Below are 13,876 nucleotides of genomic sequence, written 5' to 3'. Positions count from 1 at the left end.
AAAATGATACTAACGGAATACTTTGAACTCTCCACACGTAGATTTCACAATGCAGACAAAATGGACCAATTCCTCAAAAAATCACAAATTATCACAGTATGAAATAGATAATTTGACTAGCCCTACAAATATGAAGGAAATTGAGTCGTAATTTTAAAACTCTCCCCAAAAATCTCCAGGCCCAGATGGTTTTCTCTGGAGACTACTACCAAATGTTTAAAGAAAAATCAACACCAGTTCTATTCAACCTCTCTTCCAGAAAGCCAGTGTTACCTTGACACCCAAACCCATACTAAGATAGTAAAAAAGAGAAAATTACAAAGATCTCTCATGAAAACAGATATAAAATCCTTATTAAATGATACTAGATGTAATTCAGCAATATATACAAGTAATTATACACTATGACCAAGTGAGGTGTCCCAAGAATGCAAGTCCGGTTAAATATTAAAAGAAGAAAAGGGGGAGGGGCTGGCCCCGAGGTGTAGTGATTATGTTCAACATACTGCAATTCAGCGGCCTGGTTTTGCACGTTCAGATCCCAGGTGCAGACCTACACCACTTGTCAGCCATGCTGCGGTGGCAAACCACAAACAAAACAGAGGAAGATTGGCACAGATGTTAGCTCAGGGCAAATCTTCCTTAGTACAAAACAAACAAACAAAAAACAGTCAATGTAATCCCCCAAATTAACAGACTAATGGAAAAGAAAATCACAGTATCAATAGATGAAGCAGCACTTGAAAAAATTCAACACCTATTCATGATAAAAACAGAAAAGGAGGAATAGAGAAAACTTCACAAACTTAATAAAAATATCTATAATAATCCTACAGCTGACATCACACTTAACAGTGGAAGACTCAATACTCTGCCCCTAAGTCTGGAAACAAAGTAAGATGCTCACTGTCACCACTCTCACTCAACATAGTGCTAGAAGCTCTAGCCAGCGCAATAGGCAAGAAAAGGAAATCAAAAGCATGTATTCTGAAAAACGAAAAATGAAACTGTCCCCATTTGCAGATGGTATAATTGTCTATGTAGAAAATCTCAAGGAATCTACAAAGAAAAAACCTCCTAGAACAAGTGATTTCAGCAAGATCACAGGATACAAGATAAATATGCAAAATCAACCATATATATATACATATATATATAAGCAATGAACATGACACGTGGAAATAATAAATATAATAGCATTTACAATCACCTAAAAAAATTACTTAGGTGTAAATCTAACAAAACGTGCACAGGACTTGTAAGCTGAAAACTACAAAGTGAAAGAAATCAAAGAAGACTAAGTAAATGGAGAGACAGATTGTGCTCATGGATTGGAAGATTCTACACAGCAAAAATGTCACTAATCCTCAAATTGACATAGAGGTTTAATGCAATTCCGATCAAAATGCCAGCAAGATTTCTTTGTAGATATGGACAAGATTATTCTAAAGTGTATATTGGAAGGCAAAAGAACTAGACTAGCTAAAACAACTCTGAAAAAGAAAGAAAGTGGGAGGGATCACTCTAGATATGGCTTCAAGACTTATTACATAGCTTAAGTACTGTGTGGTATTGGTGGAGGGACAAACCCATACATAGGTCAGTGGAAAAGAACAGAGAATCCAGAATAGAGCCACAAAATTATGCCCAACTAATTTTTGACAAAAGTGCAAAAGCAATGCAGTAGAGGAAAGAGAACATTTTCAACAAATGGTGCTGGAGCAATTGGACAGCCCAAGGTGAAAAAAACAAACCAACCAAGCTTGACCTAAGTCTCATAACTTAAAACTAACTCAAAATGGACCACAAACAATGTAAAACTTCTTGGGAAAAAAAAACCAACAAATTTTCTGGATCTAAAGTAGTAGAGTTCTGGGCCGGCCCGGTGGCGCAGCGGTTAAGTTCACACGTTCTGCTTCTCGGCGGCCCGGGGTTTGCTGGTTCAGATCCCGGGTGCGGACATGGCACTGCTTGGCAGCCATGCTGTGGTAGGCGTCCCACGTATAAACTAGAGGAAGATGGGCACAGATGTTAGCTCAGAGCCAGGCTTCCTCAGCAAAAAAGAGGAGGACTGGCAGTAGTTAGCTGAGGGCTAATCTTCCTCCAAAAAAAAAAAAAAAACAAAACAAAGTAGTAGAGTTCTTAGACGACACCAAAAGCGTAATCCATAAAAGGAAAAATTGATCAGGATGTCATTAAAATTAAAAACTTTTCTCTTCTAAACATCCTGTTAAAATGACGAAAAGATAAGCTACAGACTGGGAGAAAATATCTGTGAATCACATATTTGACAAAGGACTAGAATCTGGAATATACAAAGAACTTTCAAAACTCAGCAGTAAAAAAAATAATCCAAGTTAGAAAATGGATAGAAGACATGAAGAAATATTTCACCAAAAAGGATATACAGATGGTAAACAAGCACATGAAATGATGTTTATCATTAACCATTAGGAAAACAAAACCACACTAAGATATCACCACACACCTGTGAGAACGGAGAAAAAAATACTAACAGTAACCAAATGCTGGTGAGGATGCTGGACCACGAGAAACTGGATCACTCACACATTCTTAGTGGGAATGTAAAATAGTACAGCTGCTCTGGAAAACATTTTGGCAGCTTCCTAAAAAACTAAATATGCAACTACTATGTGACCCCGAAATTGCACTCCTGGGCATTTATCTTTGAGCTAAAAACAAAAAACAAAACTTATATTCACATAAAACCCTGCACGTGAATGTTTATAGCAGTTTCACTTGTAATAGCCCCAAACTGGAAAGAATCCAGATGTATTTCAATGGATGAATGGTTAAATAAGCCATGGAATACCACCCAGCAATAAAAAGAAGTGAACTATTAATACATACAACAACCTAGATGAATCGCCAGAGAATTACACTGAGTGAAAAAACCCAATCCCAAAAGATTACATAGTGTATGATCCCATTTATACAACATCCCTGAAATGACAAAATTGTGGAAATACGGATTAGATCAGTGACCAGCGGGGGTTAAGGAGGGGGAGAAGGCCCCATAAAAAGGCACATAAGGGATCCTTGGAGTGATGGAAATCATCTGTATCTTGACTGTATCAATGTCAATATCCTAGTTGTGCTATTATACTACAGTTCTGCAGTGTGTTACCATAGGGAGAAACTGGGAAAACGCTACACAAGATTCTCTACTATTTCTTACAATTTTATGTTATCTACAATTACCTAAAAGGAAAGAGTTGAATGTTTTTTCAAGTACTAGGTTAAAGAAATGAAGTTTGACTTTGAATAATACCTGCAAATTGAATAACTCTATTCACACAATACAAAAATGTTTAGAATTTTTTACCCAAAATAAAAACACAAAATAAAAAAAAAAAATAACTTACACTATTTACTTCCTTGGGTGGTAAATTATTTCCAACATTTAACAGTGACACTGAGTTTCCTGGGAAGGAAAAACATAATGTCTAATAAGAGCCAAATATTATTTTATTTCTGAAAATGTACAATATCATAACTAGGTAATATTCAAATAGTAAGTCTGTATCATAATAGTCTTAAAACTACACTATAAATAAGCAACATTCTACTTTTCTTAATGAAAAATAAGGATTTGTCTGAAATTTCCTCGACTACTCTTCTTCACATTGTGAACTTTCCTTTCTTCACTAAGGCAGCAGTTCTCAGATTTTTTGAACTCCTGACTCATTCACACTCTTAGAAATCACTGAGGACTTCAAAGAGTTTTTGTTTATGTGGCTCAGAAATTAAACTAAGAATTTAAAAACATTTACTTAAAAATAGTAAATGCATTACACATTTACTCTTTTTTTTTAAACTATGCTTTCCAGAGCAAAAAAAAAATTGAGAAGAGTGGCACTGTTTTACATTTTTGTACATCTCTTTAATGTTTAGCTTAACTAACAATAGTTGGATTCGCATATCTGCTTTTCTGATCTGTTGTGGTCTGTTGCTTTGGTTGAAGCATCTCAAGAAAATCTGGCCTCACACAGATATGCGGTTGCAAAAAGAAGTAGTATTTAACAGCCTTCTCAGATAACTGTGGATACTTTCCCTTAATATCACATTGAAACTCAAGGGGTAGTTTAAGGGTTAGTGGAATCTAAAACCCTATCAATAAACTTTTCATACTGTGACATTAGAATCTGTTGATTTATCTTGCACGTCGAATGGATTTTCACCCATGCATGGCTACACAACATCATGCACTGGTCATTTGGAAAAGACTGAGAAACTCTGAGTTAATACAGATCTTCCAAATGTTGACACATTTCATTATGCAATATCAAAAAAATCATGTGTGTTAATATCCCCACGCATATCACCAGAAAAGTCTTTAAGTATTGGGAAGGTGTCAAGCTCAGAGTGGCAGACACAAGTTTCCTGAAATTCTCATTTTTCCTTGAAAGCTTGAATTTGATCGCTAGCAACAAAATACTGTCAGCTGTTTTCCCTAAAGTGACAGGCTCACTTTGTTCATTTTTGAGAAAGTGACTGCCAGATAACTCTGAATAACCATAGTTCATCATTCTTTTCAAGTAAAAATGATGTTCCAAGTAAAAAGTTTCCATTCATCTCGCAACTCAAACACTCGCACATGCGCTTTCACAGGTCAGTATGCAGCACGAGTCAGGGGTAATTTCCAATGCTACCCAAAACACTAAAAATACCTGTACACAAGGGTCAAGACTTATTAATAATTCTTACTGCTTTATCAAGGACATTCTTAAGTAAAATTCACATTTCTGGCTTTTTTCATTTGTCTTAACTACAAACATATGTAAATGAAAAACTCAATGACCTCTAGCCCAGGCTGGTGTCCCTGCCTAAAGCTGAGCTATTAAGGTGCCAGCACTTTACCCACGTTTGCTTTTGCACCATCAGTGTAAAGTCAGCACAGGGGAAAGGCAAATAATGTTTTGATATTATTAGGAAAATAGTTTTGACCTCTTGGGAAACCCCAGAGGATCTCAGAAACTCTGAGAACTCCATCACCATAATATTCAAAGATCACATCTCATACACATTCACAGAGGCCAAATTCCACCAGGGCCCAGCCACCTTAAAAAGCAGGTGTTTAGAATTAGGACTAAAGAAATGATAAAAAAAAAATCAAATGAAACAATCTCTTAGATTATTACATGCACAGAATTTGCATAGTATTTTTAAAATACAGCCAATCTGTAGAACACTCGTAAAAAGTGAGCGTATTTCCTTTCTACATTCCTAGCACAGTTCTCTGATTGTGGGGGAAAAAAGCTCATCTGTAGACATTCTTTCCTCAGGAATCCTTTCTGCAATTAATCTAGCCAAAGGGAGCTACGTGGCATCTGGGTTTTCCTTCTAAACTAACATTTAAACTCAAATACTTAAGGTAGCCATTTGGTTGTTCTGTTGCGAACCCACCGGTGTGTAGTTATTCATATTTGTGACAAGTCAAAGAGACCATCAGAATCAAGAAGTATTAAGCCTGTAGTTTTCACTCACCTGTTGGCAGTGTCTTCCTGTCTCCCTTGGATCCAACCACTTCTCCACTGGTGCCATTAGAGCTTGAAGACACTGAGTTGTCTTCTTGACTAGCCAAAAACTGTTTGGTTTGCTCACAAAGCAAAAAATTGTTCTTTTTATTTCCATTCTCTGGGCTTTTCAACCTGAAATTAGGATGGTTAGCATGTCCTCCAGGACTTCTTAAAGAATCATGTGATGGAAGCTTGCTTTGATTTTTCTCAAAATTAAATGGCTCTGTCATTTTACAAGCAGATGTCTCCAGATTATTTCTTGACATCATCTTAAGCGGCAATTTAACATTCACAGAAGTCTAAGGGAAGAAATGTATTTAAAAGGCAACTTTTAATTACAAAAGTAGAAGCACTGCAGGCCCAGGTGATTTCTTTTTATATAACAGACAATTCTCATGAATGATTCCAGAGCAGACTTAAGCGTGCTATCAAAGCCTGGCCCTATGGGCACAAGAAAACAATTCCCTAAGTATAAACTCCAAGTTTAACAGAATTCAACAACAGACAACGAAAGATTAACTCGAGAGACATTGACGGAGTAATCTCAGCGCTGACACCATTCCTTAGTTTAAAAAGCTTTTGAAAGAAACACAAAAGGACTTTCATGTTTTAAAAGAACTATTTCCAAGCTAGAGTGTACAACTTAACGGGGAAATACAATAGAGGTTATTGTTTAAATCGGGTCATCACCTACCTGTCTCGCCTCTCAGTATCCCTCTACCCTCCCCCACGTCATGCTATGCGCTACCTCCCTGCACATGGGGAACACACTACCCAGAAAGGTCCACTCTCTCACCCGCCTGGTAAACACTTTCCTCCCTTGTCGCAATTTGCCTCAGCTGACCTCTATTCTGAGTTTTCCCCAAGTCCTCTGCTTTCATAATTTCCAGCTGAGCTTCCATAAATTGTAACTTGTATCCATCGCTTTTAAGAACTTATCTGTGTGCACCTTTCTCTGAAAATAAGATGCACATATTGTTGCAAAGTGCCTCTGAGAGACCTCTACGGAGACATTATGTGTTGTTTTCCTATTACTCTTAGGGAACACTGCGAGTCCTGCCCAGGGGTAGTAATAAAAGCAGACAAACAACTCCTCTGTTTGAAGTAGTGACCTACAGCTTTGTTTGTAGCCTGCAGGCAAAACTTGGGCCTATCCTCCCAAAACTGCTCTAGGAAAAAAAAAGTCACTGGCGAGCTGAAACTAGCATGAGTAATATCTAAATGTTAACCCTGTTTTGAATAAAAGATAGACAGCAAAAAAATCCTCCTCCTTGGTGCCTTAAAACTTCCATCTCAATTCTTTCTTTAAATTAGGCCTGGCCTAATCCAATGACAATCCAGAAAAGATAAAAAAATAATAATAATAAAAAAGAAATACACAGGGACACTCAAAGGTGGGGAACTCTGAGTGGACCGGATCCTGGGAAGGACCCTAATAGGAAGCCTGCAGACGAGCAGCTGGGTGGGAGATCCTGCAGCTGTCGGAGAAAGCACACCTGCAGCAAGAAGCACGCACAAATTGAAGGATCAGACTGAGAAATACAATATCGGATGCAGTATGAAAAGAGAGGGATACTGTGAAATTACAAAAGGAAAATAACCTCCAGGGGAAATTGGGTGGCGATACGAATACTGAGTAACCCTAGACTTTATACAGGAAATATAAAGAACATGCATTTAAATATTAGGGTAACTACCACAACAACAGAAACAATGCATAACTTTAAAATCACAGAAGAAAAAAAAATCTCAATCCAACAAAAAAAACATTCAAGCATGGTAAATAGAAAACATTAATAAGATGACAGGACCAAGCCCAAGTAATCTAAGTATCAATGACCTAGTCTCAGAGAAAAGAGAAGAAAGCAAGATAGACCTAGGAAGAAAAACATCCAGCTAGGTGTTATGCACAAAAGGCACACATAAAACAAAATTATATGGTACTGCTGAAAATAAAAGGACTAAAACATCTGCCTTGCAAATAACCAAAATAAAGGTGGAATGCTAATATTAATAGAAGATAAAATAGAACCCAAGGTGGAAAATATTAGGACAAAGAAAGATATTTTACATTGATAAAAGAAACACTCCAGGAGAGAGAGCAGCCAGGAATCTTTGAATCACAGCAATGTCACTCTGAGATGTATAAAGCAAAAACTGACTGGAGGAGAAATACAGTCCACAAGAAAGACACGCCTGCCTACACTAGTCAACAGATGGAAAACAAGCAGTGATAAATATTTTAGTAACATAGTAAACTTGATCTAATAGAGACCAAAACAACCAAGAACATTCATTTTTCCAGCACTGAGCATGTACTGGACTACAAAGGCCACCTCAACTAACTCCAAAAACACTGGTAACATACAGCCCACATACACTCATCACACCACAAAAATCTCCATCTCAGCTTGTCCTTCCCAGGGAATCAGCCAGCAACACCACACTGGAGGGTGAAGGGTTATGTTTTTGTTTTAGTTTAAAAGTGGTAAAATATTACCAAGGAAATGAGAGCAAACACGATGACATAAAGTCAAAAACTTACAGAACACACTAAAGGTTCCAGGAAATAAGTATTATTAAATTACAAATTTGATACCTTCAAAAAAGTGGGATAAAGAGTAAAAACATATTGCAGCGGACGCTGCGGTTGACTGACCCAAACAGCATCTTCCACCTTAGATTTGCCAGCTTGAGCCAGTCACTACATATTGGCCCAAATCAGCGTTCTCCTGAGAGGGGCTTCTCAGAAAGCTCTGTCCTTTCCTGATGAACAGGGACAGGCGCCGCAAGCAGGGTTCTTTGCCCCTTTTTTCCTGCGATGTGGATCTGAGGCCTAAAGGTATATCATCCATATTGCAACCAGGAAGCAATAAGCATAAGGAAGAAAGCACAACCTAAGAGTGGTGGAACAGAAAATGCAAAGAGCCTGATGCCCTTGGCCATATCCTACGGTTGTCACACCAGTCCTGATCTACCTATGCATAGATTTGCTGGGGCATCAGACACATAAACCCATGGGCCTTCTGTTATTTGCAGCCCAAGGGATACTTAGCAATAAAATAAATGAGCAAAAGCATGAACAGAATGCATAGAAAATGACAATTAGTTGATAAACATAAGGGGGAAAATGTTCAACCTCATTTGTAATAAAAATTCACATTGAAATAACTGTGTTATTTTCTTTCTATCATGGGTGCAATTAAAAAGGACACTCATGGGGCCAGCCTGGCGGTGCAGCAGTTAAGTGCGCATGTTCTACTTTGGCGGCCCAGGGTTCGGATCCCAGGTGCGGACGTGGCACTGCTTGGCAGGCCATGCTGTGGTAGGCATCTCACATATAAAGTAGAGGAAGATGGGCATGGATGTTAGCTCAGAGCCAGTCTTCCTCAGCAAAAAGAGGAGGGTTGGCAGCAGTTGGCTCAGGGCTAATCTTCCTCAAAAAAAAAAAAAGGACACATTACTGAAGGGAACGTAAATTAATCTGCTCTTTCAGGGAAACAATCTGGAGATATATGAATACACATATATAGTCTTAAAAATGTTCCTAGCCACTCATCTGGTAACTCTACTTCTACAAATCATCCCATTAAAATTCTAAACGTCAAAAAATCCTGCACATATAAATGTCCATTTAAAAGAAGAAAAAAAACTGTGATGCCTTTATTACCATTTAGAATCCTAGTTTTCAAAAATGTAAAATGTCTTACAACAAATGAAAAATCAGAAAAACACTGTATATTCAATATAATAATAACCGCAAAAAAATTCCATGTAAAAAAGATTGAAATATATTAAATTTTAAATAACAGTGAGTATTCTGGGGTTGATAGGTCTATGAGGGAATATTTTTCGTTTTCCAAATTCAGGATGAATTACTTTTATAGGAAAAAGAATGTAAAGATTAAAATCACTGCATATTACACTTTGTTTCCCTAAAGTGTGGTTAATTCTAAATCGAGTAAAGGATCATAGTAATATTTAAACCACAAAACTAGGGAATAGTCATCTTCTCAAGACATCAGTGGGATCCTCAAGATGCAGCACACAGCTCCTGAAATAGCTTTACCTATCTTTGTCCTAAATGGTGAGGCTGACAGTCAATCCACAGTCAGCTCCTTACTACCCTGTATTACAGCAACTACCCATACATAAATTATGTCTGTCTCTAGATTATTTTAAGTTGCTTGAGAGCAGGAACCATATCTTATGAAAAAATTTAACAATAAAACCTCTGATTTCCCACAGCACCTACCGTGGTGTTTTGTACAATGAGGCATTCAAAAGATATTCATATGATAAAACTAAAAATGCACTATTGTAATGTTTCCATGAGAACCTGGACCGGGAAAACGAAATTCACTGTCTGAAATTACTTCTGGCAGTCTTAAATGGAGGATTACATCATGCTATGAGGTTTACTGAAATTTAATAGCGAATATCATGTCTTACGTCAACTCTTCTAAAGTCTCAAAATCAGTCAATATATTTGACTTTAGGAACAATAGAATCAGTCTTGGATCCAATGTAAAGTTTAAGCAGCGAATAAAAAGGATCTAAGCTTAAAAGAAGCTCTACCTATAGCAGAATATTTAGGTTAGAAGGACACCTCACTTGCCTCACCCTATTCAGGAATTTTCATTACCAGGCTCAGGGCTTTTGGAGCGGCTGCCAGGACTACTGAGTACACATAAAACTTCCAGTCATCTAAAGTCTTTTGAAATTTAATTTTTTAAAAAAATGTGTAATTATTATACCATAAAATTGCCTCTTTCTTTTGATTTGCAGTTCTATGAATTAACCGCAACTGGGATACAGAACAGACTTTTAAGACTGAATTTCAACGTTAAAAAACCACCTGTAAGAATTCGCATTTATGCCTTCTTGGGTTTATTCTGTGTCAATCACTGGGCATACCAGAATCTGGAGCGGGGCAGGCTCTATATCTTAACGCTGTGCTTCCCAAACTTGGACCACAGACTTCTGCTGTACGTGTGCAGAGGGGTGACACACTGCTGCAAGAGTCACAATATGTCATAGGCCAACCTCAGTCACTTTTAAAACAAGCAGTTTCCTCCATATACAATCCACTATTTTTTAACATGCTACTGGTGATAAATGTATTTCCAATAGTCCTCAAATCCACAGTAATTAGCTGTTTCCTTAGCTAACACACAGGTTAATTAGAAGGGTCCCCAAATGACGTAATAAAAGAGCAGCAGAATGGAAGTGACTAACTTCTCTAGTTGAACAAGCCAAAACAAAGCTTCGGCTTTGTACTGTCCTTTTGTTCTGTGCTTCATGCTTTCAATAAGATGTGAAGCTCCCTAAGTGGCAAACTCTTTCTTTTACTCCTTTGGAATCCTGCTCCCCATTCCCCATATAGCTGGGAGCATCCCAGGATACCCTGCAGTGACCTAAGCCCGCTCCGCTCCTTCCCTCCCTGGAGACCACAGCCTCAGGCCTAGAGGAAACCCGCAGTGAGCTAATTCCTTTAACACCGAAAGCACATGCAGCAGGTACTCAGCTGTAATTTTTTTTCTTCTCTAATGTTTATTTTTGTCTTCCTGGTAACTCCACGTATTCAGAAAGAATGCCTACTCAAAAACAAAACAAACAAAACCCACTCCATTTTAAAGCTGGGAAGCTCAATGGGTCAGTAGAAGAGCTTCCAAGTCGGTCAGACCCAAGTCTGAGCAGAATCTCGTCTTCCTCATTTAGCTATGCTATCTCAAGCAAATCACTTCACCTTTCGAGGATTCTGTGACTGTAAAACGTGGCCAGCAGTAACTTCCTCATAATTCCCAATCATGAGGATTAAATGTGTGACTGGACGTAACTACTTAGCATAGTGGCTGGTGCCTACCAAGTACCTAAAAGGCAGCGATATTTCTACTTTACTTTTATGCCACTCCCACACACAAAGAATTTCTTCTGCTCGTGTGGTACTAGTTTGCACATCGAAGCTGGAAATAGTTTGAGGATTAACGTATTCCTAGTTCCTTATGCCTACAGATAAGGAAAGCAGACGTGAGGAGGGCAAGCAACTCGCCAAACCCCCCCAGGCCCAGGGCCCTTACACAGCTGAGATGAAAATCCCGGTCAGATTCCTACGCCGTACAATTTCCCATTTAACACCCAGAGGGCTCAATAAGGGAACTGGAAGCATCTTCTGCAACCCCAGAGGCCAACAGGGCAAGCATTATTTACAGCAGGGGCGTGAGTGCCAAGAAAAGCCACTGGCACATAGCAGACATGCTAGAAACATTTGTTAAATGAACCAGAGCCGGCTCACCCCCTATCTAAGCGAGAGCCACAGTGCATCTTCCTCTCCTGGAGGAGGTAGCAGGTAGGGAAAAAAGTCTAATAAGTATTAGTATCGTTTGCACTGTAGCTTTGAGTTAAACGAAGGCACTGAATCCACAAACCAGTTTCTTTTAGAGAGAAGGGGAAAGAGATCCTCCAATGGGATGCAATTCCCACGTTTCTCGTCGTCCCTCTCCCCGATAAGGATGCTCCCACACCAAGACCTCCAACCCTCGACCTGCCCTTCCCAGACTAGACTCCAAGGTCTCCTCCACCTTTCTATCCTCTCCACATCCAGGCCCCTTGTACCCGCTCAACGCCCGACCTCAACGTCCAGCGCCGAACGTCCGGCCCCCAACGACCGAAGCTCCGTAGCCCTCATGCAGTCCCTTTCCCCACCATGCACGTGGGAACCCTGACCTGGAAAAAGGCAAAAGGGTCGCTCACCCTAACCCACCTCTGAAGCCTAGCCGTGGCGGCGATGGCCGGTACCCAGGAGCCCCGCCGCCCAGATACGCTCTCGGTGCTCACCTCACCTCCGCTGCCCAGCGGGCCCTCCCGCGCCAGCGCGACGCCTGCGCACTGCACGCCCACGTGCGCCCCGCAGCGCCCACGCGCGCGCTCGCGGGAGGGGCAGCTGCGCTCTGGCCGCGGAGGCGCGTCTTTGTGCTCCAGCGGGGGTGCAAAGGCCACGGGCTTAGACAGTTCCTCAGCGGAAACTTAATGTAGCTGTTCTAGCTTCTTCTACAAAGGTGTCCCTGGGAGCTCTGAGGGGAAATTTTGAGTGTAAAGACACAGATCTTGTCCCTGCAAAGGTCACCTGGGTCACATTAACCCCTTAAAGTCTTACAAAGTTTTTCAAATTAATCCATTGACTGCCTGGTCTTGGAAATTAAACATCTGACTTTTTTTTCTTGACTGAGAGCATGTGATATGTTGGTGTTGCTCAAAGAAAATATTTAAAACATTTTTTTAAACTATGTCCCTTTCAAACAAATTAAGAAGTGGTACCCCCAGGTACCTCATCACCCAGGTTCAACATTATCAATTTAGTCATTCTTGACTGATCTGTACCTCACACACTCTCCTCCCATTGTTTTGAAGCAAATTCCGACTTGTATATTTTTAACGCATTTTATTTTTTTGAACAGTTTTAGATTTGCAGAATAAATTGAGAAGATGATACACAGAATTTCCATGTAAGCCACACCCAGTTTCTCCTGTTATTAAGGTTACAATTAAGGATACATTTGTTACAATTAAGGAACGAATATTGATATTATTGCGAAAGTCCATAGTTTACTTAGATTTCTTCAGTTTTTACCCATTGGTCTTTTTTTGAACCAGGATCCCATTCAAGATACCACATTGCGTTTAGTTGTTATGTCTCCTTAAGCTCTTCTTGGCTGTGGCAGTTTTTCAGACTTTCCTTGTTTTGATGACCTTAGCTTCCAGGAGTACTGGCCAGGCGTTTCGTAGAAAAGCACACTGTTGGAATTTGTCTGATGTTTTTCTCATAATAAGACTGGAGTTACTGGAAGGAAGGCTACAGAGGTAAAGCGCCGTTTGTATTGCATCGTCAAGTGTATGTCCTATGAACATGATTTATGACAGTTGATGTTTTCCACCATCACCTGTCTAGTGTTTGTCAAGTTTCTCTACTATAAAGTTACTCTTTTTTTCCCCTCCCTTTCCCATGCTATACACTTTGGAAGGAAATCATTATATGCAGTCTATACCTAAGGAAAGGGAGTTACAGTTCCTGTCCTTAAGGGCAGAGTACCTACAGAAATTAATTGAAATTCTTTTGCATGGGAGATTTGTCTCTTCTCCATTTATTAATATATTCATTCATCTCTCTATATGTATCAGTATGGACTCATGGATATTTATTTTATACTTTGGGTTATAATCCAACACTATTTCCTTGCTCAAATTGTTCCAGCTTTGGCCATTGGGAGCTCTTTTGCCTCTTGTTCTCCTTTGACATACTCCTATCAATGTGAGGTGTTTTTATTTATTTATTTATT

General features: G+C 39.3%; 1 protein-coding gene across 1 annotated transcript in view; it reads right to left on the bottom strand.

The window, feature by feature from the left end:
- Nucleotides 1-12,375, bottom strand: part of TDRD1 (tudor domain containing 1) — a 43,937-nt gene extending 31,562 nt beyond the window's left edge. The window contains exons 1-3 of the mRNA XM_046653830.1: nucleotides 12,304-12,375; nucleotides 5,509-5,839; nucleotides 3,387-3,445 (exon numbers count right to left, since the gene is read on the bottom strand). Of these exons, the coding sequence (XP_046509786.1) occupies nucleotides 3,387-3,445; nucleotides 5,509-5,809 (360 nt within the window). The 5' untranslated portion in view covers nucleotides 5,810-5,839; nucleotides 12,304-12,375. The remainder of the gene's footprint in view (nucleotides 1-3,386; nucleotides 3,446-5,508; nucleotides 5,840-12,303) is intronic.
- Between the last annotated feature and the right edge of the window lie 1,501 nt (nucleotides 12,376-13,876).

This window comes from Equus quagga, chromosome 2 (assembly GCF_021613505.1).
Source record: "Equus quagga isolate Etosha38 chromosome 2, UCLA_HA_Equagga_1.0, whole genome shotgun sequence".
In the NCBI taxonomy this organism is placed as follows: Eukaryota; Metazoa; Chordata; class Mammalia; order Perissodactyla; family Equidae; genus Equus; species Equus quagga.
This window is presented reverse-complemented; position numbering and strand designations above follow the sequence as displayed.